Source organism: Phocoena phocoena, chromosome 6, assembly GCF_963924675.1.
Source record: "Phocoena phocoena chromosome 6, mPhoPho1.1, whole genome shotgun sequence".
NCBI classification, from domain to species: domain Eukaryota; kingdom Metazoa; phylum Chordata; class Mammalia; order Artiodactyla; family Phocoenidae; genus Phocoena; species Phocoena phocoena.
The window spans coordinates 107,220,926-107,246,727 of record NC_089224.1 but is presented as its reverse complement, the minus strand read 5'-3'; the positions used below and the strand labels follow the sequence as shown (position 1 = coordinate 107,246,727).

General features: G+C 42.5%; 1 protein-coding gene across 1 annotated transcript in view; it reads right to left on the bottom strand.

Moving 5' to 3' along the window:
• GARNL3 (GTPase activating Rap/RanGAP domain like 3) overlaps positions 1 to 25,802 on the bottom strand; it is a 108,367-nt gene that overhangs the window by 59,454 nt on the left and 23,111 nt on the right. Inside the window, exons 2-4 of the mRNA XM_065878825.1 lie at positions 22,972 to 23,046; positions 12,920 to 13,019; positions 10,952 to 11,070 (exon numbers count right to left, since the gene is read on the bottom strand). Of these exons, the coding sequence (XP_065734897.1) occupies positions 10,952 to 11,070; positions 12,920 to 13,019; positions 22,972 to 23,046 (294 nt within the window). The remainder of the gene's footprint in view (positions 1 to 10,951; positions 11,071 to 12,919; positions 13,020 to 22,971; positions 23,047 to 25,802) is intronic.

Genomic DNA, 25,802 nt, shown 5'->3' with positions numbered 1-25,802 from the left:
CAAATGTGATTCCTCCAGGTCAAAGAGTTTTTAAACTAGAAATCACCCGATTCTTTCAGAGAAGTTTTCATAATGTGTACTTTTATATTTGTCTGTGTTTACTTATTTAAAGTCTGTTTCTTCCTCTCTGCATGAGTACCCCTTGTGACCAACTCATAGGAAGTACTCAATCAATACTGGCTGAACGAAAGGTAATGAAGGAAGGATTGCCTGATGGCTCAGTCCCACGTCTGAGCACCCAGGAGAGATGAGGGCTAGTCTCTTTTACAATCTCCAAGAAAGAGACGATACAGATTTATAATTCACAAAGCATTTATACTACATACTTATTTAGCAAAAGAGATTATGATACAGTCCACGTATAAAATTCCCTTTCTAACTATGACTAATAATAACATCGGCAGCACAAACAGCTAGAGAAGGGAAAGGACATTCCTTGTAGGAATCAGGCAAGTTTGTTCGTGTTTTCGGGACACATCTGCAAACTCATGTGTCCGAGCCCTGACCAATGGCACGGAGTGGAGTTCCCCAAACTTTTCAAGCCCATGATCTCTTTTGGCAAACTAAACTTTCACACCCAGGGCCCTGGAGAACTGGGTATTCTCACCCCTACTCCAGGCTGGGAATGAGTATGTCTTCCCAGTTATGTGTCAGAAGTTGCACTAGGTAGAGCCCTTCTTTTGGATTCTCTACTAGCCAAGGAAATTAGGTTGAGCTTTTTCTTTTTCTTCTTTTTTGTAGTTTGCATTAAGTAGATTTAAAAAAATTTCTACATATAAACACTATGATAGGAATATGCATTTTCAAATTCCACATGACCCACCCACTGAAACCTGAGTTAGTCCTGTGGCCTTGCTTTTTCACCAGCCCCAGCTTACCTCATACTGTGGTCACCTGTGTGGGATGCCAACCCATCTAGAACAGGGTCTTGAATCTGACCTTCTTGCTTGTCTACCTTTTCTTCTCACCAAACACACCAAAGGTAGCTTTTAAGAGAAGACCGGGGCAGCTTTGGGGGGAATGTATGGAATGGGCGAGGGAGGATCAGCCCTGCCTGGGTGCTGGTATCATCGTCACAAGCTGCTGAAATGGATGTGAAACCCAGGGCTCTTGGGATTGTGGATCTGTATTTTTCTTCACTATAAAGGGGTAAAGCTCTTCCTCCCCGTCATTTTTTTTTTGTGGCTTTCCAGGGTTGCTGTTCTAGAAAAAACACCTTCCAGTTCTCTGTTTTCAGTGGAACCAAAAAATGCACAGGGAGGGTCAAGTACACGTGCATATCAGGCAACACTAGGTGAGCAGAGCAGGGCACAGAAGTGCATGTCCACATTACCCCATTTAGCGCACGCGCGCGCGTGTGTGTGTGTGTGTGTGTGTGTGTGTGTGTGTGTGTGTTTACGGACAGATGTCGAGGACACTGCAGTGATTATCACTGGGTAGTTAGATTTTTTTTTTTTTTGATCCTCTTCTTTTTCACTTGCTGTATTGTCTGGATGGAATTTTTACAAGTGTGAGTCATTTTTTCTCTTTGGGTTTAGAAGGAACACAGCCAGAGATGTGCAAGACAGTTTCTAGCAGGGTTTATACGTTTAGCTGTGTTTCTGTTTAATGAGAGAATGTGAGCTCACGGGAGGAGGGAGGGAGCGCTGAGTCACCTGCATTGTTGGATTCCCCACAGCCTCCAGCGCTGGCTTTGGGCCAACAGGGGCTCAATGACTGACCCTGATGCCGATGTTCTGCTTTGATGTGTTCATCTCCTCACTGCCCTTCAGTGGGCAGCAAACACCTACCCAGCCCTGCACATAATTTAGGGCCAAGAGAAGAGGCTCTGGATTTGGGCGTTGGCACTTCTCAAAAGAAGGGGATTAATGCTCCTTCTGCCCACCTCATGCTGCCTCCACGGTGGTCCTGGGTCTCAATCCCACCTCCCTGACTTCTCTCACCATCCAAGAGTCATCCCCAGAAGGCTCCTGTTTCTCTTGTATTTCCTGTTCCTTCTGTCTGGAACGTCCCCCCACCCCTCCCCCTACTCTCTATGTGGCTGGTTCCCCTTCATCCTGTGGGTCTCTATAAATGTCACCTCCTCAGGAAGCGTTCCCTGGACGATCTCACTTTGGCAGGCCTCCGTATTGTTCGTTCTCTGTCTTCGTTTCCTTCAGAGTGCTCATCACAATTTATAACGCGATACAGACAATATCTTTGGAAATTAAAATAAGTAAAACTTCCCCTTGCCTTTGCCTCACTCTTCCTGCCCCAGTACCTGGCAACTGTCCCAGGTGAGGAGGTGAAGTGACTGTTTTCTGAAGGAAGAAGATAGGACTGAGAAAATCTCTTCTGGAGGGAGGTAGCAGAAGTGCGACACGGACCCTTGCCTCGGTGGAAGGAAAGAAGAGGAAGACAGGGAAGCTGCGGGGTTAGGTGCTGGGGCCCTTGACGCCTCCGTTCCGAGGGCAGGCCTTGATAGGGGTAGGGGTGGGGAAGCACGTCAAGGTAAGACCTGGAGGCAGCTGGACTAGAGGCTCACTTCCCAGGCATGGCCTTCCAGAGGAGTCCTGAAGTCCAGGTAGAGCCTGTCTGAACACAGTGAGGGGCAGTAACTCGGTAGCTTCCAGCATGGATGGCCAGCAAGATTAGAGACCCGAGCCTAAGGCGACGCTCCCGCCTCCTCCTGTCTGACCCAGGGCTGAGAGAGTGCAGCACTTCCGAGAGGCTCGGCAACCAGCAGAGACCTGGGATCAGGTGAGAGCGTTCACATGTGCAGTGACTTCACTACACGGAGCAAACGGCTGGGACACGGACTTCAGGGACAGGTGCTCTTCAGTGACCCCCCCAAAAGCCGGAGGAGACCAGTTACACCTCAGTGGTTGCTTCTCCACAGCAGAAACCAGAAAGAACCCAGAGGGCCCTGTGTGGATCCCAGGTCCTCCTCTCCCACCAACATGAAGCCTCAGAGACCCTCTCTTCACATACCCAAACATTTACTTCAGGAGAAACAGGGCTAGGGAACTGAAATCGGAAAGGCTGATTATTTGTCCAAAAGAGACAGAATCATCCGAAGAGAATATTTAAGCCAGAAGGGACTGGAATACTGTAATAGGCAACCATAAGAAAAATAAGTAAAAAAAAAAATGGAGGGGGCCAGAAAACAGCCTTCCTGGTGCAGAAGGTAAGAGGCTTTGGACGAAGGCACCAGCCCTTCTCAGTAGGTGACTAAGGAGAAGAGATGATCATGCACTTGGGGAAAACTGGCACCCGTCCTCCAGCGTTATCTTCTAAAACTGACGCTTAAACTTACTTCAAGGACAGCCATGCTGATGGCAAGACTGACCCCAACTGCAGTGGCATGGGGAGAGGGGTAAGGCCAAAACTTGTCTGCAGGAAATAATTCACGAGTAAGACCTAACTATTTTAGATCAGATCTTTACCTTAAACCTGCTTAAAGAAAGAAAAATTTCTGAAATATAACACAGAAGTTTATATAAATAGAGGTAGCAGAGCACACTGGTTAAGTTGGACTTCAATTCATTAATTATTAATCATTTCATGAATTCATTCAACACATATTTATCAAGCTCCTTCTATGTCCCAGGCACTGGGCTTGCTGGTGGGGATACTGAGGACAAAGCAGTTATGTCCCCTCCTTTCATGGAGCTCACAGGAAAGGGAGAATGAAAGCATGAGTCAAAGAAGTACATATAGAATTAGTTACGTACAGTGGTGACAGCTCAGAATGCAGTCCTGGATTCTGCCTGGTCTGCCACCTCCCTCAGTCATGTCATTTAAGTTCCCTAAACTATAATAACACCTACGCATTTGGAGGACTTACCTGGCATACAGTAAGTGCTCAATAAATGTTAGATTTTATTGTTATTACTAGTACTAGCTTTAATCATCACAAAAAGTTCCTAGCCACAGTTTATTCTGTAGTGGTTCCTGGAAATTCTTTCTGGGCTTTTTGAAGTTGCTACTTTATTGCTATATAGGTATGCATGCATGCAAATGTGTGTGTATAAAAAATTACTGTTCCTTATGGGGATATATGTATATGTATAGCTGATTCACTTTGTTATAAAGCAGAAACTAACATACCATTATAAAGTAATTATACTCCAATAAAGATGTTTAAAATTAAAAAAGTTAAAAAAAATTTTTTTAAATTATTGTTCTTTTAAGTTTCTGCTAATTTCTTTTCCAAAAAGAGCTACATAGCAATTTTTTTTTTTTTTTTTTTTTTTTTACTGTACGCAAGCCTCTCACTGCTGTGGCCTCTCCCGTTGCAGAGCACAGGCTCCAGATGTGCAGGCTCAGCAGTCACGGCCCACGGGCTAGCTGCTCCACGGCATGTGGGATCTTCCCGGACCGGGGCACGAACCCGCGTCCCCTGCGTCGGCAGGCGGACTCTCAACCACTGCACCACCAGGGAAGCCCTACATAGCAGTTTTGATACACTGTGTAGCTGAGATAAAAATCAGTATGCAGGGCTTCCCTGGTGGCGCAGTGGTTGACAGTCCACCTGCCGATGCAGGGGACATGGGTTCATGTCCCGGTCCGGGAAGATCCCACGTGCCGCGGAGCGGCAGGGCCCGTGGGCCATGGCCTCTGAGTCTGCACATCCGGAGCCTGTGCTCCTCAACAGGAGAGGCCACAGCAGTGAGAGGCCCGTGTGCCGCAAAAAAAAAAACAAAAGAAAAACAGCATACAGAGAGGGCAGACAGCAGAAGCAAGAAGAACTACAATCCTGCAGGCTGTGGAACAAAAACCACATTCACAGAAAGATAGACAAGATGAAAAGGCAGAGGGCTATGTGCCAGATGAAGTAACAAGATAAAACCCCAGAAAAACAACTAAATGAAGTGGAGATAGGCAACCTTCCAGAAAAAGAATTCAGAATAATGATAGTGAAGATGATCCAGGACCTTGGAAAAAGAAAGGAGGCAAAGGTCGAGAAGATGCAAGAAATGTTTAACAAAGACCTAGCAGAAGTAAAGAACAAACAAACAGAGATGAACAATACAATAACTGAAATGAAAACTACACTAGAAGGAATCAGTAGCAGAATAACTGAGGCAGAAGAATGCATAAGTGACCTGGAAGACAGAATGGTGGAATTCACTGCTGTGGAACAGAATAAAGAAAAAAGAATGAAAATAAACAAAGACAGCCTAAGAGACCTCTGGGACAACATTAAACGGAACAACATTCACATTATAGGGGTCCCAGAAGGAGAAGAGAGAGAGAAAGGACCCGAGAAAATATTTGAAGAGATTATAGTCAAAAACTTCCTTAACATGGGAAAGGAAATAGCCACCCAAGTCCAGGAAGTGCAGCAAATCCCATACAGGATAAACCCAAGGAGAAACATGCCAAGACACAAAGTAATCAAAATGACAAAAATTAAAGACAAAGAAAAATTAATGAAAGCAGCAAGGGAAAAATGACAAATAACATACAAGGGAACTCCCATAAGGTTAACAGCTGATTTCTCAGCAGAAACTCTACAAGCCAGAAGGGAGTGGCATGATATACTTAAAGTATTGAAAGGGAAGAACCTACAACCAAGATTACTCTACCCGGCAAGGATCTCATTCAGATTTGACGGAAAAATCAAAAGCTTTACAGACAAGCAAAAGCTAAGAGAATTCAGCACCGCAAAACCAGCTTTACAACGAATGCTAAAGGAACTTATCTAAGTGGGAAACACAAGAGAAGAAAAGGACCTACAAAAACAAACCCAAAACAATTAAGAAAATGGTCACAGGGACATACATATCAATAACTACCTTAAACGTGAATGGATTAAATGCTCCAACCAAAAGACACAGGCTTGCTGAATGGATACAAAAACAAGACCCATATATATACTGTTTACAAGAGACCCAGTTCAGACCTAGGGGCATGTATGTAACTGAAAGGACTGAAAGTGAGGGGATGGAAAAAGATATCCCATGCAAATGGAAATCAAAAGAAAGCTGGAGTAGCCATACTCATATCAGATAAAATAGACTTTAAAATAAAGAATGTTACAAGAGACAAGGAACACACTACATAATGATCAAGGGATCAATCCAAGAAGAAGATATAACAATTATAAATATATATGCACCCAACATAGGAGCACCTCAATACATAAGGCAACTGCTAACAGCTATAAAAGAGGAAATCGACAGTAACACAATAATAGTGGGGGACTTTAACACCTCACTTACACCAATGGACAGATCATCCAAAATGGAAATAAATAAGGAAACAGAAGCTTTAAATGACACAATAGACCAGGTAGATTTAATTGATATTTATAGGACATTCCATCCAAAAACAGCAGATTACACTTTCTTCTCAAGTGCACACGGAACATTCTCCAGGATAGATCACATCTTGGGTCACAAATCAAGCCTCAGTAAATTTAAGAAAATTGAAATTATATCAAGCATCTTTTCTGACCACAACACTATAAGATTAGAAATGAATTACAGGGAAAAAGACCGTAAAAAACACAAACACATGGAGGCTAAACAATACGTTACTAAGTAACCAAGAGATCACCGAAGAAATCAAAGAGGAAATCAAAAAATACCTGGAGACAAATGACAATGAAAACACGACGATCCAAAACCTATGGGATGTAGCAAAAGCAGTTCTTAGAGGGAAGTTTATAGCTATACAAGCCTACCTCAAGAAACAAGAAAAATCTCAAATAAACAATTTAACCTTACACCTAAAGGAATTAGAGAAAGAAGAACAAAACCCAAAGTTAGCAGAAGGAAAGAAATCAAAGAAACAGAGTAGAAATAAATGAAATAGAAACAAAGAAAACAAAGCAAAATTCAATAAAATTAAAAGCTGGTTCTTTGAGAAGATAAACAAAACTGATAAACCATTAGCCAGACTCATCAAGAAAAAGAGGGAGAAGACTCACTCAGATCAATAAAATTAGAAATGAAAAAGGGGAAGTTACAACAGACATCGCAGAAATACACAGCATCCTAAGAGACTACTACAAGCAACTCTATGCCAATAAAATGGACAACCTGGAAGAAATGGACAAATTCTTAGAAAGGTATAACCTTCCAAGACTGAACCAGGAAGAAAAAGAAAATATGAACAGACCAATCACAAGTAATGAAATTGAAACTGTGATTAAAAATCTTCCAACAAACAAAAGTCCAGGACCAGGTGGCTTCACAGGTGAATTCTATCAAACATTTAGAGAAGAGCTAACACCCATCCTTCTCAAACTCTTCCAAAAAATTGTGGAGGAAAGAACACTACCAAACTCATTCTATGAGGTCACCATCACCCTGATACCAAAATCAGACAAAGATACTACAAAAAAACAAAATTACAGACCAATATTACTGATGAATATAGATGCAAAAATCCTCAACAAAATACTAGCAAACAGAATGCAACAACACATTAAAAGGATCATACACCATGATCAAGTGGGATTTATCCCAGGGATGCAAGGATTCTTCAATATACGCAAATCAATCAATGTGACGCACCATATTAACAAATTGAAGAATAAAAACCGTATGATCAGCTAAATATATGCAGAAAGAGCTTTTGACAAAATTCAACACCGATTTATGATAAAAACTCTCCAGAAAGTGGGCACAGAGGGAACCTACCTCAACATAATAAAGGTCATATATGACAAACCCACAGCAAACATCATTCTCAATGGTGAAAAACTGAAAGCATTTCCTCTAAGATCAGGAACAAGACAAAGGTGTCCACTCTCACCACTATTATTCAACATAGTTTTGGAAGTCCTAGCCACAGCAATCAGAGAAGAAAAAGAAATAAAAGGAATACAAATTGAAATAGAAGAAGTAAAACTCACTGTTTGGAGATGACATGATTCTATACATAGAGAATACTAAAGATGCCACCAGAAAACTACTAGAGCTAATCAATGAATTTGGTAAAGTTGCAGGATACAGAATTAATGCACAGAAATCTCTTGCATTCCTATACACTAATGATGAAAAATCTGAAAGAGAAATTAAGGAAACACTCCCAGTTACCATTGCAATGAAAAGAATAAAATATCTAGGAATAAACCTACCTAGGGAGACAAAAGACCTGTATGAAGAAAACTATAAGACACGGGTGAAAGAAATTAAAGATGATACCAACAGATGGAGAGATATACCATGTTCTTGGATTGGAAGAATCAATATTGTGAAAATGACTATACTACCCAAAGCAATCTACAGATTCAGTGCAATCCCTATCAAATTACCAATGGCATTTTTTTATGGAACTAGAACAGAAAATCTTAAAATTTGTATGGAGAAACAAAAGACCCCGAATAGCCAAAGCAGTCTTGAGGGAAAAAAACGGAGCTGGAGGAATCAGACTCCCTGACTTCAGACTATATTACAAAGCTACAGTAATCAAGACAATATGGTACTGGCACAAAAAGAGAAACATAGATCAGTGGAACAAGATAGAAAGCCCAGAGATAAACCCACGCACCTATGGTCAACTAATCTATGACCAAGGAGGCAAGGATATACCATGGAGAAAAGACAGTCTCTTCAATAAGTGGTGCTGGGAAAACTGGACAGCTACATGTAAAAGAATGAAATTAGAACACTCCCTAACACCATACACAAAAATAAACTCAAAATGGATTACAGACCTAAATGTAAGACCAGACACTATAAAACTCTTAGAGGAAAACATAGGAAGAACACTCTTTGACATAAATCACAGCAAGATCTTTTTTGATCCATCTCCTAGAGTAATGTAAATAAAAACAAAAATAATGAAATGAAAATGAAAAATGGGACCTAATGAAACTTCAAAGCTTTTGCACAGCAAAGAAAACCATAAACAACCCTCAGAATGGGAGAAAATATTTGCAAAGGAATCAACGGACAAAGGATTAATCTCTAAAATATATAAACAGCTCATGCAGCTCAATATTAAAAAAATAAACAACCCAATCCAAAAATGGGCAGAAGACTTAAATAGACATTTCTCCAAAGAAGACATACAGATGGCCAAGAAGCACATGAAAAGCTGCTCAACATCACTAATTATTAGAGAAATGCAAATCAATACTACAATGAGGTATCATCTCACACCAGTTAGAATGGGCATCATCAGAAAATCTACAAACAACAAATGCTGAAGAGGGTGTGGAGAAAAGGGAACCCTCTTGCACTGTTGGTGGGAATGTAAATTGATACAGCCACTATGGAGAACAGTATGGAGGTTCCTTAAAAAACTAGAAATAGAATTACCATACGATCCAGCAATCTCACTACTGGGCATATACCCTGAGAAAACCATAATTCAAAAAGAGTCATGTACCCCAATGTTCATTGCAGCACTGTTTACAATAGCCAGGTCACGGAAGCAACCTAAATGCCCATCGACAGATGAATGGATAAAGAAGATGTGGCACATATATACAATGGAATATTACTCAGCCATAAAAAGGAACGAAATTGGGTCATTTGTTTAGACGTGGATGGATCTAGAGACTGTCATACAGAGTGAAGTAAGTCAGAAAGAGAAAAACAATTATCATATATTAACGCATATAGGTGGAACCTAGAAAAATGGTACAGATGAACCGGTTTGCAGGGCAGAAATTGAGACACAGATGTAGAGAACAAACGTATGGACACCAAGTGGGGAAAGTGGCAGGGGTGGTGGTGGTGGTGGTGTGATGAATTGGGAGATTGGGATTGACATGTATACACTGATGTGTATAAAATTGATGACTAATAAGAACCTGCTGTGTGTGTGTATATATATATATATATATATATATATATATATATATATATATATATAAATCAGCATGCAATTATTTAAATACTGGATTTCAACAAATGTACCCATCAGGTGGGACCACTAAATAATAGAACTAACATTTTCTAAGTGTGGTTTATTTTATCGCTTTTTAAATTATACACCATACTCACCAATTCAAGAATAAGATGTTTTATCCTTTAGGCACCTAACCAGTTTTAAGATTTGACGATTTGGGACACTGGGTAAATTTTCAAGCAAGATCTCACTTCAGGCAGTCTTGTTAGTGCTCATCACCCTGTGAGCCACAGCCCAGAACTTTCCCCATTTTACAAAGAAGAAAATGGAGGCTCAGACAGCATGAGCAAATTTCTCAAATTCACACAAAATGAGCTTGTTATTGAGGTGATTTGACCCTAGTTTGCTTAACTCCAAACCCTTTGCTCTTTCTAGTGTTGATATGGTCTCTAAAAAATTCTCTAAGAAGCAAAGTAAAAAAGAAACAAGAGAAGAAGATAATGAGAAAAGGTAAAAGATGAAAGACAGAGGTCGAATATAAGAATTAATAGAAAAAATTCAGAACAGGAAAAGAAGCAACACCAATGAACATAAAAAAACTTTCCTGAGCTAAAGAAAGACCTGCGTCCTGGAGTTGAAAGGGTTTGCTTTCAGCCCGCTGTCCCCAGCTCAGTGTCCAGGGCCCACTGTGGGCAGGAGGTACTTGTTAGATCTAGGGTTGCTTTTCTACACCATGAAACTGATGAAAGGAGCTAAGCCTCAAAGAAATCCTAGAAGCACAGCTGATTCAGCAGTTGACCAACTGACTCATGGAAACAGGAGCCCCCAGGGGCCGTGCCCATGTAACAGTATTATATTCCTCCACTAAATCTTGTTTCTTTTGGTTGAAGGTGTGCCAGCTCATCACTTTCAGTATCAGTAACAGCGATAATAACATAGTCGTGTATACCAAGAGGGCAGAGATTGAGGGGAATTAACATGTCTACTTAGTGGCTTATATAGGAAAAATTGCTCTTAAACTCAGAGTGTGAAGGTTTCCCCTGTGAACAGGATAATCCTCAGTGGCCAAACTCAAAAACCCTTGTAGAAAAAGGCTGACAATGACACTGATTAAACTCTGGAGTGGTGCTGAAACTCCAGGTGCAGGTCTGATACTCACTGTTTTCCTCCAAAGGATTGCACGGTATTGAGGGACACGCTGATTGTTTTGGTCAGAGAGGGTCACCGACAGGAAGAAGGGGCTCTTCTCCGCATCATTTCCAATGTAGTTCTGATGGACTGGAAAAGAGGCAGGTTCAGAACAGTGAAGATGCAGCCGGCTCCTCCAGGCACTGGGAGCAGTGTGCACGGCAGGTGGCAGCCAGCCCTTCCCACAGGATCAGGGAACAGTAATCTCCAGCCCAGCTCAGGACAGAACCTGGTGACTCTATCCTAATCATGCTCTCCTGTTCCCCTTGCCAGGGATGGGCTCAGGAATGAACATGTGACCCAATTCTGGCCAATGAGACAGGAGGAAAAGTGTGTCAAGGGGTTTCTGGAAGGGCCTCCTCATTCCTGAAGATGGCCTTCTTTTCCCCTGGACACGGTGGTGTCTAGAAGTGATGCCTGGAATTGCTGCAACCATCTTGTGACCCTGAGGAAGGCCAGCATGGATGATATCACCAAGCCTCTGACTCCACCAACCCTAGAGCTTGCCCTACCTCTGGGTCTCTTGTTGTCTCCCTTATTGTTTAAGCCCGTTGAGGCAGCTGAAGGCATCCAAACTGACGGCACCACTTTTTTCTGAAGTCATAAGTACTCCAGGCACTATGCTTTCAAGCATTTGGGAAGATAGCAACTTTCCCCCAATTTTTTTTTTTTTTTTTTTGTGGTACGCGGGCCTCTCACTGTTGTGGCCTCTCCCGTTGCGGAGCACAGGCTCTGGACGCTCAGGCTCAGCGGCCACGGCTCACGGGCCCAGCCGTTCCACGGCATGTGGGATCTTCCCGGATCAGGGCACGAACCCGTGTCCCCTGCATCGGCAGATGGACTCTCAGCCACTGCACCACCAGGGAAGCCCCCCAATTTCTTTCTTTATAAAGAGATATGTCTTGCCAAATAAGTGAACTTCTTGGAATGATACAGTATCCGATATTTAAAAAGACAACATTTGGGTCTGCTCACTCTCATTTTATAGCTCAAGTACCGCATCTTCTACAAATAAAGAAACGCGTTGGCCTGATAAGCAATTTATCTAACCCGTCTCTAACCCTGCCATAGTGATTATATCTCCATTCCCATTGCCTTCTGTCGCTAGCCACGCTCCTGTTTCCCGCCTTTCCATATATTTTCACATGAGCCCTTCACTTCAAATGTACATCACGATTCATGACAGAGCTCTTGGTATGTACCAGGCACCAGGCTTAATGTGCCTCACTGAAACTTCTGTTCAAACCTCCTAGGTATGTACTAGTAATGCCCCCACTTTACAGATAAGGAATTAAGACTCAGAGAAGTGGGAGTGACTAGTGTTAAGGTCCTATGTTGATAACAGCAGAACCAGGGTCCAAACAGTCTATAGTCTCCACGAGGGCAGGGATCACAGCTGCCTTTGCAAGAGCACATTGCCTGGCACATGGTAAGTGATAAACAAATCCTGGTCACCAGAGTCTACAGCGTAATGCCTCTCTGTTCTGCATTGGCCCTGGAGCTCAGGGAATCGTTTCTCCCCCTCACTGCCTTGAACTAAGTGTTCAAGGCCCACTACAGACCGGGTACATGCCTTGTTAAGTCTAAAATTGTTTTGTGCCCTGCAAATTCTTCTCATCTTGCAAATCACTCATTCATACTATCTAATCCTCTTTAACTCCCCAGGGACAAAAACAACTAGCAAAAACTAACTAAATAAAAAATTTTAAGATAAAAATAAAATATAAATAACAAATTTAAAACGGAGGAAAACCTACTAGGGCTGAATCTTCAAAGCTTACAAATCTACAAAGTTTACAACTGACCTTGAAATGAAATGCCCTGACCTCAGTGTCCCTAAACTGATAAGTTTCACACATATAGGGTACCAGAAATTATACCAACACTAATTTTCATTCTGAATATCCTTTCTTCCCAACCACTGTAATGACATAATTACCTTGTCCTAAAAAATACTTGAAATACCATCTGGTATGGTATTCTGGGTTCTCTAAGTGCACGTCTGTCCTTCGCCAAGTGCCTGGCAGAGCAGTTGCATTCTGTAATGGAACAAAGTTATGCCATTAAGAGGCTTATTTAGAAAGTAAACAAGGTAGCAATGAACCGGATGCCAAAGAACCAGAAATGTCACTGTTAAAAGTGTACAAACAGGGCTGTAACCACATGTTCTCATTAGAAAAGATACCTGTCTAAATCCACATCATAGAAACATTCTGAAGGTCCTTGGGGTGTAGGAAGAAGCACCAGGTGAACCAGTAAGTTAAGCGATTTCTAACTTGAGTGTAACTTGAGTTTAAAGTTTTTCTCCGTTCTGGGCTGAAGCTTCCACAACATTTGGGAGTTGGTGCCCGCAGAGACACGCCCTTCTGTTTGTTACCCTGTAACAGGCACATTTCACCTGGAACACATCTCGGCAGCATCTTATTTGAGTTCATATTCTTTGTAGAATTTTAAAAATTTACTGTAACTCAATTAATGTGGAAAACGTGGATAAACATAACGAATAATCCGAATCCTCTATCCAAAGATATAATCATTATTCATGATTTGATATGGTTTCCTCAAAATTTTCCCCTACATGTACATATGTACTTTTCTTACCAAAATGGAATCTTACTGAATATACAGTTTGAAACTCCATTGACATCTACATTGTGCCCTGTGTGTAAGACAGACTGCTGGAACATTCTTTTCTCATTCTGACATGCCTCTAGTGATTTACTGGATGCCTGTGGTCAGTTTCTGTATCATGTTGAAGAAGTTCCCTTCAATTCCAAGTTTATAAAGCAGTTTTCTCAGAAATGAATATTGAATTTTACTGAAAGCTTTTTTTTGGCAACTATTTAGCGAATAGGTTAAATGGTGAAAATCATAGTCATGTAATAAATTATACCATTGGCTCTTCTTATACTGAATGGTTCTTAGATTTCTGGAAGACACCCTTATAGGTATTCTGTTGATATACTGTATTGCTGGATTTAAAAAAATGACTTATGTATCATATTTGTTGGTGAGATGAATCTGTAGGTTTCTTTTCAGTATATATTTCTGTCATGCTTTCAGGGTTATATTACTTTATAAAGTGAATTAAGATGCTTTCTGTCTTTCTCATTGCTCTGGAAATAATGACGTTCACGGAAAGAGCTCTAAGTGCCAAGTATTAGGCCGCACACTCTACATGAATTATCTCCATAGTATCTCCACCAACTCATGAGATAGAGTCGATTTTATCCCCTTACTTTCAGATGAGGAAATTGATGCTTAGATAATTTAAGTATGTTGCCTAAGGTTGCAGAAATAATAAGCAGTGGAGCTAAAACAAATCAGTTCCAATGTCAGAGTGTTTTTTTTCTTTTTTAAAATCTTAACCTTACATCATCTTCTGAGTCTTTTATTTAATGTTATGCCTTTTTAATCTATCAAGGGGTAAAAAGTAGGTTAAAATTCTTAGTATTATTGTGGCTTTATTGAATTTTCTTGACTTTAAAAAAATCAGCGAGATATATATATATATATATATATATATATATATCCCTACACACCCACACCCATTTATATAAATTTTTATTTGGCAGTGATTTTAAACTTACATAAAAGTTGCAAGAATAAGAGGAGTGCAAAAAGCATCTGTATGCCCTTTACCAGATTCACCTACTGCTAACATTTTATCCCATTATTCACTTGTTCACTACTCTCTATCCCTCTACACACACACACACACACACACACACACACACACTTTTTCCCGAATCATTTAAGACTAAATTGCATAAATAATAGCCCTTTATTCCTAAATACTTCAATGTGTATTTCCCAAGAATAAGTATCTTCTTACATAACCGCCATAAATCCCAACCATTTTAAGTATGGCCTACTTTACAGAGGATTTCAAAGACACAGAAACTTCCTATAGCATTTTAAGGTGACAGTTACACAGGAACACAGTATTTACTTGACATCAGCAAGAATGTTAGGAGGAAATATTCTGATGAGCACATTTTCCAGACAATCGAAGTTTAACATTGCAGACACCCACACTAATTTTATCCCTTTTAGGTAATCATCTGCTCAAAGGTATTATGCAGTAATGAACTCAAATTCTTCTATGCTGCAGATGTACCTGAACACGCCCACAGGGTTGAATGAGTCTTGAGACTGAGAAATCCTGAATCATTTCTGCATCAAATTCCAAAGCCCACAAAAGCTCCTTGTTGCTTTCCTTGTTTTGTTTTGTTTAACCACATTTATACTTGTGGGATGTGAAGGATGAAGACTGTATGGCCAGGATATTGCGAAGAGAATTTAATCAAAATCCATGTATAACACCCCCATTTTATCTGAATGTTCTCTAATATTTGACTTTAAGCAGGGAGTCCACACAACACAAGCACTCAGGCTACAAACGAGATCCATAGTTTTATATAATGCTTGTGATTTTTCAGAGTCTCTTCCAGAGTGAGTTTAATGAATGAATGAATGCTTTTAAACTGACTTTCCTTCACTTTCTAGGTTAAATTGCTGAAAGAACACTGACAATAAAGAAGATGGATTCAAAAAAAAAAAAAAAACTAAAAAATTTTGAATTGCAAATATAAATATAAGCTGGTTGAAAAAAGTTAAATCATATAAAAATTAAAATGCTTTTTTTCCCCCCAACCCCCATGTCCTAATCTACTTCCTTGCCATATAATAACCATGTTACTAGATTGGTTTGGATAGTCCCAGGTCTTTTTATGCATTTACAAAAATGTGTCTATACATATGTATACACATTCACATACATATACGTATATTTACATACATATGTATATATACACACATAATCTGTTTTCATAAATGGGATAGTTTTATAGGTATTACACTGAAACTTATTTTTTCACTAAAAAAAGAAATCTTAGAAATATTTCTATTAGTACTTACAGATCTACCTTGTTCCTTTTAACAACTACATAGTTTTTTAAAAAAACTAAGCACTTCAGTTGAGTATAGATGTGTAAAATATGTAAACATAAAAGGGTAGAAAGTTAAGGTCCTCTAACTTCTTTCCTGACCTCCCATTTCCACTCCAGAAGCAATTACTATTAAATTCTTAGGTAACCTTTTGGAAATTTTCTTTAATATTGACCAGCAAGTTTATCTTTTTTGTTGTTTTTAAGGAAATGGGATGATGTCATACGAATCATTCTGGAACTTGCTTTTATGTCTAGCACTGTATAGTAAATGTTTTTCTATGGTATTACATTTACCTGTACCTCGTTCTTCCTAACAGCTACTAAGCATTCCAGCGTCTAAATCATAATTTTCAAAATCATTCCTCTACTGATAGAAACTGATGTTGTTTCCAAGTGTTTTTATTTTTTTATTTTAAAATAACGCTACAATACACATCCCAGCAGTAGAACTGCTGGCCAAATGGTATACACATTTTTAATGATTGCTAATTGCCTTCCCCAAACTCATTTACATGTCCCCCAACAGTGTGTAAGAGAACCCTCCCCATGCTAAGGAAGAGATCTATAAAAAGCTGAAAGATCGTCCCCTCTGCTCCACCATATACTAATTGATACATACCAGTAAGCTGTAAGGGAGGTTTCCAGGGATCTACCCGAGGGTCACAGTCATTTTAATTAATAATCTGAATGAGCACACAGATGGCAGGATAAGCACATCTGAAGGTAATAGAAAGATTCTCACTGGGTTAGCTAATAGGACAGGTGACAGAATCAAGATGTCAAAAAAACCTCTTGACAATTAGCAATTACAGGACACTCTAACGAGATTAAATCTAGTGTGGACACTGCAGAATCCTACATTTAGGTACAAATACGAATTGTACAAGTAAAGGGTGGAGAAGGCCAGGTGCTACAAAGTAGGAATTCTCTCTTTTTTACCCAGTAGGAGATTGAGGCTCCGTGACATTGAGTCATAAACTGGTAAGTGGTAGAGCTGAGGTCTGAACCCAGGTTTGCTTGACTCCAAAACTGTCTCCACTATACCATGATGTTGTCTCACAGCTAAATAACAGCACATGTGAAAAAGACTGGAGTTGGGGGTAGCACATCGTGGGTTCGTAATGAGTCCTCGGGCTTCATGAAAAGAGGAGCGTGTGCACAGCAAGGAAGGGGATGAGCCGGCCTCACTCTGTGGCCGTGAGGCGCACCTGGAGCCAGGTGTTCACTTCCGAGCACTTCCACCTAAAAGGTCCATTAACCACCTCACATGTGTCTAAGGAGCAGCAGGGAGTGTGATGATAAGTGGAACTGAGTCCATGTCTTAGGAGAAAAACAGCAGATGTCTTGGAATGCTTAAAGGCCTACCATGCTGAAGAAGGCTCAGCCTTACACTATGGGCTCCAGAAACCATAAATAGAAACTCTGAGTGGAAAATATAGACAGATGAGTTCTGTTCAATAAAAAGAACTTTCTAGCAATGAGAGATGCCGAAAAATGGAAGTAACTTTAGGGCTGTGGTATAATGGGAAATTTATATTTCAGCTTTGTCCCTGGCTCCTGGCACAGAACTCCTAAAACCCTTGGCATTTCCTGAGACATAAGGGTGACAGGAACATCTTTTGCTCCAATGAGGCAACGCTTGGTGGGCCCCTAGCTAGCTTCAGGATGGGGCCGGTAGCTAGAAAGACCAAGCTTGATTAGAAGCTTGGCACTTTCAACCCCACCCTGCAACCTTTCGGGAGGGGAGAGGGGCTGGAGATTGAATGAATTAATCAACCATACCCATGTGAGCTTCTGGGTTGGCGACTATATCAAGGTGCTGGGAGGGTGGTACACCCAAAGAGAGCAGGGGAGCTCTGTGCCCCCATCCCCCATCCCTTGCCCTCTGCATCTCTTCCATTTGGCTGTTCCCAAGTTGTATCCTTTGTAATAAATGGGTATGGTAAGTAAAGTGCTTTCCAGAGTTCTGTGAGTCATTTCAATGAATTACTGAACCCGAGGAGGGGGGTTATGGGAACCCCTAACTTTGTAGCCCAGTTAGACAGATGTGTGGGTACCCTGGGGACCTGACACTTGCCACCGGTGTCTGAAGTGAGGGCAGCATGTGGAACTGAGCCTGAAACCAGTGGAGTCTGACGCTAGCTCCAGGTGGTTAAGGTCAGGATTGAACGGAATTGTAGGGGACTTAGTTGGTGATGGAACTGGTTGGTGTCCCGAGGAAAAAACCTATCAAGGGGGGGAGCAAGTTTCCCTTCACTGGAGATATATTCAGGCAGGGACAGAGGAGCTAACTGTTGGCAAAGTTGTTGCAGGGGTTCATGCCTTGGGTGGAGGATGGGCCTAGATGAACTCTACGGCAGGAAGGTGTGGTCCATGGATGGAGGATGGGCCTAGATGAACTCTACGGCAGGAAGGTGTGGTCCACAGATGGGTGCTGATCTGCCAACAGTCTGTGATGAAGTAGACAGCAGTGGAGAGCAAGTCTTAGGGGATTAGCTTCCCTAAACAGAACCCAGACCAATCCAGTTGTTACTGATTTTGGTAGTGAGTTGTATGAGGGGGTGCTGCAAACCGGTCATACATAGTAGGACCACAGAGAGTCCTGCAACAGACTGGAAATAAAAAAGCAGGCCCTTCACCACACACAGTCTGAGAAGCACTGCTCGGAGCCTGGGCCTCACCGTGACGTCCTTAAGACACGCCCCCTGTGTGTTTTCTCCACAGGAGTTACCAGAATTTGCAATCATCCTATGTACCTGTGTTATTTATTGGCCACTCTCCTGCCCGTCTGTGAGCCCACGGGGGCAGGGACCTTAGCAGTCAGCAGTCTTATTCATTCCCGCATCACCAGCGCTCAGCCTGTCTGGCACCGAGAAGTGATCCTGCGTGTGGGCTGAATGAATGACTTGATGTATTATAGGAATAGCGCTCCTGATATAACTTATGTTTTTGGTAATGGTGAGCTAGGTTATTCGACCAAACCTCCCACTGAAGAAACTAAAAGCATTAGACAAATATTAAAGTCATCTCCTTAAAAGCACTGGAGAGCTTACAAGGTAGTAAGGAATTACCAGTCAAAACAAAGGCAAGTGGGAACCCGGAGAGGTAAGTGGAGCATGGAAATTCTCTTTAGCTTGAAGATATCTATCGATCCTGGCAAAATTACTCTTGGGTTTTGGTGACCTCAAGAGGCAAGAGGGCAAAGAATCAAACCCCCAGGATCCACTGAAGTAGGTAGGTCTATAGGAGACCCATCCCACATTAAGCTGGGACCCCAAAGGGTTACACATTCAAGAAAAGAGTGAACCGGAAGAAAACACCTCTACCCCAAAGACTCCAAGGAAGCCTGCCACAGTGCTGAGTGGAGGAGTGTCTCTGAGGTGCTGTGACCACAAGCCAGTCTCACGTAAAGTTGCAGCTCCATCCTGTATCTTGGCTTAAAGGGTTTAAAAAGTTTCAAGCTGGAACTTTAGTTTAAAGGTGTCTGGCAAAAGCAAATGCAAACCCTCCCTCTGATTCTGACACCAATTCTAATATGTGGTTTCCCCCCACACCACCAAGCAATTCTCCGACACCCGCTGGGTGTCCTGTAATTCAACTCAATTCTGACACTGTCTACCTGGAGACAGTGTCGGATCCCACAGGTTAAGGGCTCAGTCCTACAAGCCTGCTTCTGACGTCTGCAACTTCCGCTGCAAACTGCAAATCCTGGTGATTACCTGTGCTTCTGATCAACTGGCTATAGATTGAAGGTTCCCATCACCCTCTCCTTGGGTTTGATTAATTTGCTAGAGCACAGACCTCAGAGAAACACTTGACTACTTAGATTACTAGTTTATTATAAAAGGATATAACTCAGGAACAGCCAGATGGAAGAGATGCATGGGGCAAGGTACGTGGACGTGGGAGGGGGTGTGGAGCGCCCATGCTCTCCCGAGCCGGCCACTCTTCTGGAATCTCCAGGTGTTCACCCGTCTGTAAGCTCTCTAAACGCTGCCCTCTCAAGTTCTTATGGAGGCTGTATCCCATAGGCACGACTGATTAAATCATTGGCCTTTGGGGATTGAACTCACTCTCCAGCCCCTCTCCCCTCCCAGGAGGCTGGGGCTGGACTGAAGCGCTAACCCTCTAATCACGTGGTTGGTTCCTCTGGTGACCAGCCCCCATCCTTAGGAAACTTAGGGGCTTTCCAGAAGTCACTTATTAACATAACAAAAGACACCATGATCACTCTCATTACTTAGAAAATTCCGAGGGTTTTAGGAGCTCTGTGCCAGGAAGAGGTACGAAGACCAAATATGTATTTCTTATTATAAATCACAGGATCACACTCTGTACCAAAAGGCAACGCATCCTAAGCCTTATATTATTCCTAAAAAAGTCATCTTCAAGAACAACAAACAGCACACAATCAGGCAGCCAAGCACACAGAGGAGCAGAGTACACCATGAGAATATGCAGGAGAAAAAGCTAACAGAGAGGGCCACAAAAACCCTCACATATTGGAATTATCAGTCACAGAGAATAAAACCATTACACTGACTATGTTTAAAGAAATAAAAGACAAATTTGACATTATCCGAAGGGAAGAGTAAACTCTAAAAAGTGACCAAGCAACCCTGGGTTAGGCAATGTTTTCTTAGATACGCTAGAAGCACAAGTAACAGAAGACAAGATAGATGAACTAGATATTAGCAAATTAAGACACTTTTATGCTTCAAGGGACACAATCAAGAAAGTGAGAACACAACCTAAGGAATGGAGAAAATTTTGGCAAATCATATATCTGATAAGGGTCTAGTATCCATACTGTATCAATGCAACGATAAAAGGAAAAATAACTCAGTGATGAAATTGCTTTGCAATTTGTTCATGGGTTTGAAAAACTTCAAATGCGTGTTGAGCCTTCTAATGCACTAACTGCTTTAACAAACTCAGCGCAAGCCAGGCTTTTTTCCTCTGAGTCTCCTGTTCCTCCACCGTCTTACACCAGGCTGGGCGCTGGCACTGGCCAGAGCTTTTAACTGAAGACCATGGATATAAAACCCAGCCGAGGTGCTCCTATGGAGCACTCATGCTCGGTGGCTTTGGTGGAAACAAAATTTAAAACAGTATTTGAGCCCACAGAAGCAATCTGAGACAGGACTGTGTTTTGAATGCAACAGACCACAAGGATTTGTTAAATCAGTAACTCCACCAAATGGTTCTAAAGGTGTTAAGGGAACCGCCCATGGCCACACTGTTGGTGAGTTGTGGGGCCATGATTTGAACCCCAGCAGCCTGACTCTGGAGCCACTGTTGCCCATGATCCGCCACAGGTGATTTCTAGTCCCTGACCTTGTCCTCTGGCACGTGGTATGGCCAGGTGACAGGGCCAGGCAGGAGTGTTTGATAACCAAAGTACGTGGTGATCCTAGGACTGCATGAAGGCTCCATTTATGTTTTTCTGGGGAGCTGTGGATTTCCTCTAGACACTGGTCTTGGCAGGGGCCAGAGCTGTGCTTATGTGGGGTGGGGAAAGCCAGTACAGTTTGTTCATTTCGGGCTGGGCTGAAGTTCTGTAAAATTTTGGTAGCAGGAAGATGTGTTGAGGTACAGCAACCTCTGGTATCTTCGGTACTTAGGTGCTCAAAGTAGATACTCGGCCTGGCGGCTGCTAGCTTTCTGAGCACTGGAGAATGAGGACTAGATGCTTCTGCTCCTGACTTAGCTCCTGGGACACCCTTGGCTGCTTGAGTCTGAGAGGATAAGACTGTCTTGTCTCAGGAGCAGGACCATTTGGGGAGGGCTGTTTCTAAGCTTCAGAAGCAAATTTCCCTGGGAGTTCTTTCTTCTATGAAGGTCAGTTGACATCATTCTGGATAAGAAGTATGTGGGCACCTATTCGGGGGCCCAGCCCAAGGTGGGACTGCCCCCTTTGCCTCACAGCAATGGTGACGGTACCACGTCTGGGTGAAGGGCTTTGCTAAGTTAAGGCAAAGGTGAAGATGAAGAACAACTTCCTGAATGCTGTGGCTTTCAAGTTAAATCCATAGCCCATCACCAAGAACGTGATGAAGGAAGTGGTCAGGAGGGCAAGGCTGGCCATACAGCACCACTTATGGGAACAACAACAACCATTATTACTATTACAGCTCTCGCTCACTGAACTCTCACTATACACCGGGCAGAGCGCTAATAGCTTTAAAAGCTTAGCTCACTGAATCCTCTCGATAATCCCAAGACCGTTTCCTCCTTACAGATGAAGAACCTGGGCTTCAGAAAGGCTGATTACTTGCCGAGGGTCACACAGCTAGGAGGTGGGGGAGCTGGAACTTGAACCCAGGCTTGCCTGATGCCAAAGCTGGGGGTGCTGAAGCACTGCAATGGGCTGCCTCTCAGAGAAGCAGCAAAGAAGAAAAAACTGGGGGGGCTTAGATAGCACTCAGCAGTTCTGGGGGTAGACTCCAAGGGATGGAGCGGGCAGTGGAAGTTTTAACAAAGAAAGGCCAGCAAGGCGAGTCCCTGTGGCCTATGGCGAGGATGACCAGCAGAGCCCAGAAAGAGGGCTTGGGCCCAAGCAGTGGCAGACAGGAATGGCCTCCTTTCTTGGTGTCTTCTCTGAATAAAGACGACATTTTATAATCAAAGTAAATTTTTGCATCTCTCTCCTGGACCCTGACATTGCTCACACGGCAGTTCCAAGCCTACAAGCCTGGCAAAGGGTAAGAGCTAGGGTTCCAGGGGCCATTCACAAAGGGTGCTGTGGCTGTGAATTTGTCTTCGGTCCCATTGCTGGCAGACCACCTTCATGTGTCTACCTGGCTTTATTACAGATCTTTCAAAGGGTACGTGTCACTCTATTAATAGCACCTTCCATACAAAGAATGATGGCACTTTCCCTTCCTGTTTGCTTCAAGCAAAACTCTGAAGAGCCCCTCTGACCCCTTCCTGGGCTCCACTTAGGCAGGTCTTCTGTGGGAAAGAGGGTCACAAGCTGCTCACGGCTGTATCACAGGCACCGTGATTGTGGGCTTGGTGCTGACACAGACTTCCTTACCTCATCTGAAGAGCCGTTTTCCACTCTGAACCTTCCAGCCCTTTGGATGGCTCCATCGGCATCACTAGAGATAAGCTGGGGGACAAAAGAGCACTCAGTTAGGAAGCTGGGTCACCATTTGCAACGCCCCTTCCATCTGTCCGTATCTGCCTACGAGTAAGTCAAATCCAGTGAGAGCTGGAGGGCCCAGCCTAGAGCTAACAGTCTTGGAAGCTCTATCAGCCACGCCCTCGTACAGGTGGGCCCCACAGTCTTTAGGAAGCTGAAGGGTGAGGAACACCTAACCCGTAAGAGTGGAAAACAAGAGCATCAAATCTAAATTTGAACTTATTCCAATACTGAAGCATTGAGGTGATGCTCCCTACAAGCTTAACCCACGTCACACGCGGACAAGCGTAGCTCACAGATGGCAACACCGAAAGCCGAGTCTCAAGTTCAGCTGCCTTCACAGGAAAGCCTAAAACACAATTAATGGCTGGCAGAAACTCAAGGCTCTACTAACATCACAGAAAGCTCCTGTACTTCATTCAGTTTCAAACAGTTTCCAAAAGGCCAATTAGTCCCTTCCAAGGCTGCCAGACTGTATTTTAGCTCCAGCGATGCGATGCTTGCAAATAGGCAGTCTCCATTCAAGGAGCTCGGTGCTAAAAAGAGATGAGTTAAAAAGAAATCAGTGCTTGGTGCATCCTAAAATCACTGACTCAAGATTTAACTTACTTTCTCCTAAATCTTCTAGATTTCTCAGCCCACAAATTTGCAGCAAAGATCTGCCAACAATTTCCATATCCCAGAAATCCCATTAGAACACACTTGCCCACAGGGGCACTTCTCAAGTCTTACCCAATAAAATGATACACAATTACTTAAGAATGATTATCTCGTATTTTTACTCGTGTTTCAGAGATATGAAAGTGTGAAAATAAATGGAAAAATTTCAGGGAAAAACTCTACAACTTTTCCTAAGGAAAATTGTTTGAAAAAGATTGATAAACTTTTCCCGTGATAAATACAAAAATAATAGTATCTAATATTTATCGAGAGCTTCTACATGCCATGTACTCCTCTGGCCTTAACATGTGTTATCTCATTTAATTCTCATAAAAACAACACAAAGTAGGTACTATCGTTATTCTCATTTATGAGTGAGGAAACTGAGGCAGAGAAAGGTTAAAATAACTAGGCAAGGTTACATCTAAGTCAGTGGTGGGCCTGGGATGTGAACACAGGCAGTCAGGCTCCAGAAGCCTGTTATCCTCATCTGACCACTACCCTACTTAACCCTCCTCCATGGAATGTCCATGATAAGGTCCTAACTTATATGTATACCTAACCTATATCCTGCAAAATAATTTCTAAAAACAATTACGAAGAAGATTTTTATGTATGTGTTTAGCTTTTATATCATCAGATCATTACACTGTTGATAGACTGAAGATGGGCAATAGAGGCTACAGAGCAAAGAATTTAATTTGCCCAAAGAGAGGTCTGACCTTTGCTCTCAGCTCCTGCTAGGTGATCTCTAAGCCCCGGGAATGTCCTGCATGAGTGTCTGTTTGCTTGGGGACTTTGAGCCACATAGCAGAGTATGGTGGGTGCTCTGGGTCACACGGTATCAGATCTACCTCTGGACACCAAGACTGAGAAGGGTTTCCCTGGTTGGCAATACTCCGTGTGTACTGTCACACGTTGTTGCCAGGAGCCGCAATCAATTACTAATGTCTGCCATAGGCGTATAAAGAGAGAGGGTGACACACACATCCCTGTATTAGAGGTTGGTAAATATAGTCCTCACTATAGCCAGTCTCATCCAGGACTTAAAGGCTCGGGAGAAGAGCTGACCATCATTCACTGATTCAGTCATTCATTCACATAACAAGTACAAATAGTGGTGGACTATATTCCAGACACTGCTAGGCACCGGCTATGATTCCATTTTCCTTTGCTGAGATTAGAACAAGAAGCTTATCGCTTATCTTGATTGAAAGGTTCAAGAAGAAGAAAGGAAGGACATGTTTAATGATTTGATGGTTAGAAAGAATCTAGCTCCCTCTGAACTATAATCACAAAATCCATGAAGACCCTGACCTCCTGCCTTAGTCTAACATGTTTGACTCTATCACCATCACCATCGCCACCACCACCATCTCCATCAAGTCACTGTCATCTCTCCCCTGGGTGACTGCAACCATCTCTTAACTGGCCTGTGCATCCACCCACCATCGCTTCTCTCCAAACCACTCTTCACATCAAAGCGCACGGGATTTTGGCAACTGCGAATCTGATTGTCCCACGATCCCATCTCTATCCTGGCATCCCTCTCCTTCCCACCAGAGGACATGCACGCACGGGACCCCCTCACCTGGAAGGTCTTCCTCTCCCCGCTTCCCCTCGTGAACTCCTTATCATTCAATTTCACCACAGCCGCCATTGCTCAGACACCTTCCTTGACCTCACTGCCTGGGAAAAGCTCCCACTGCAAGTCTCAGAGAGGGCCTCAGTGTCCTGATTGCCATTCCTTTGTGCCATCACCTGATTCATGCCTGTCTCTCCTCATGCACCCCCTCCACTCTCACTGAGAAGCTCCAGGAAGATAATGGTTTTCTCACCACTGCATCCCCAGAGCTATGCTCACTGCCTGACATAGTATTGATACTCACTAAATATTTATTACACAAGAAATCCATGAACAGATGAATGCCAAATCCCTGTGGAAATGACCAAAGGGATACAAGACTGGGGGAAAGATCTACTCTAGCTCCAGAAACCAAGAAGGTTCATTACTCACCCAAGAAATTTCAAAGAGATTCTACCAGGTCTATGATGAAAGAAAG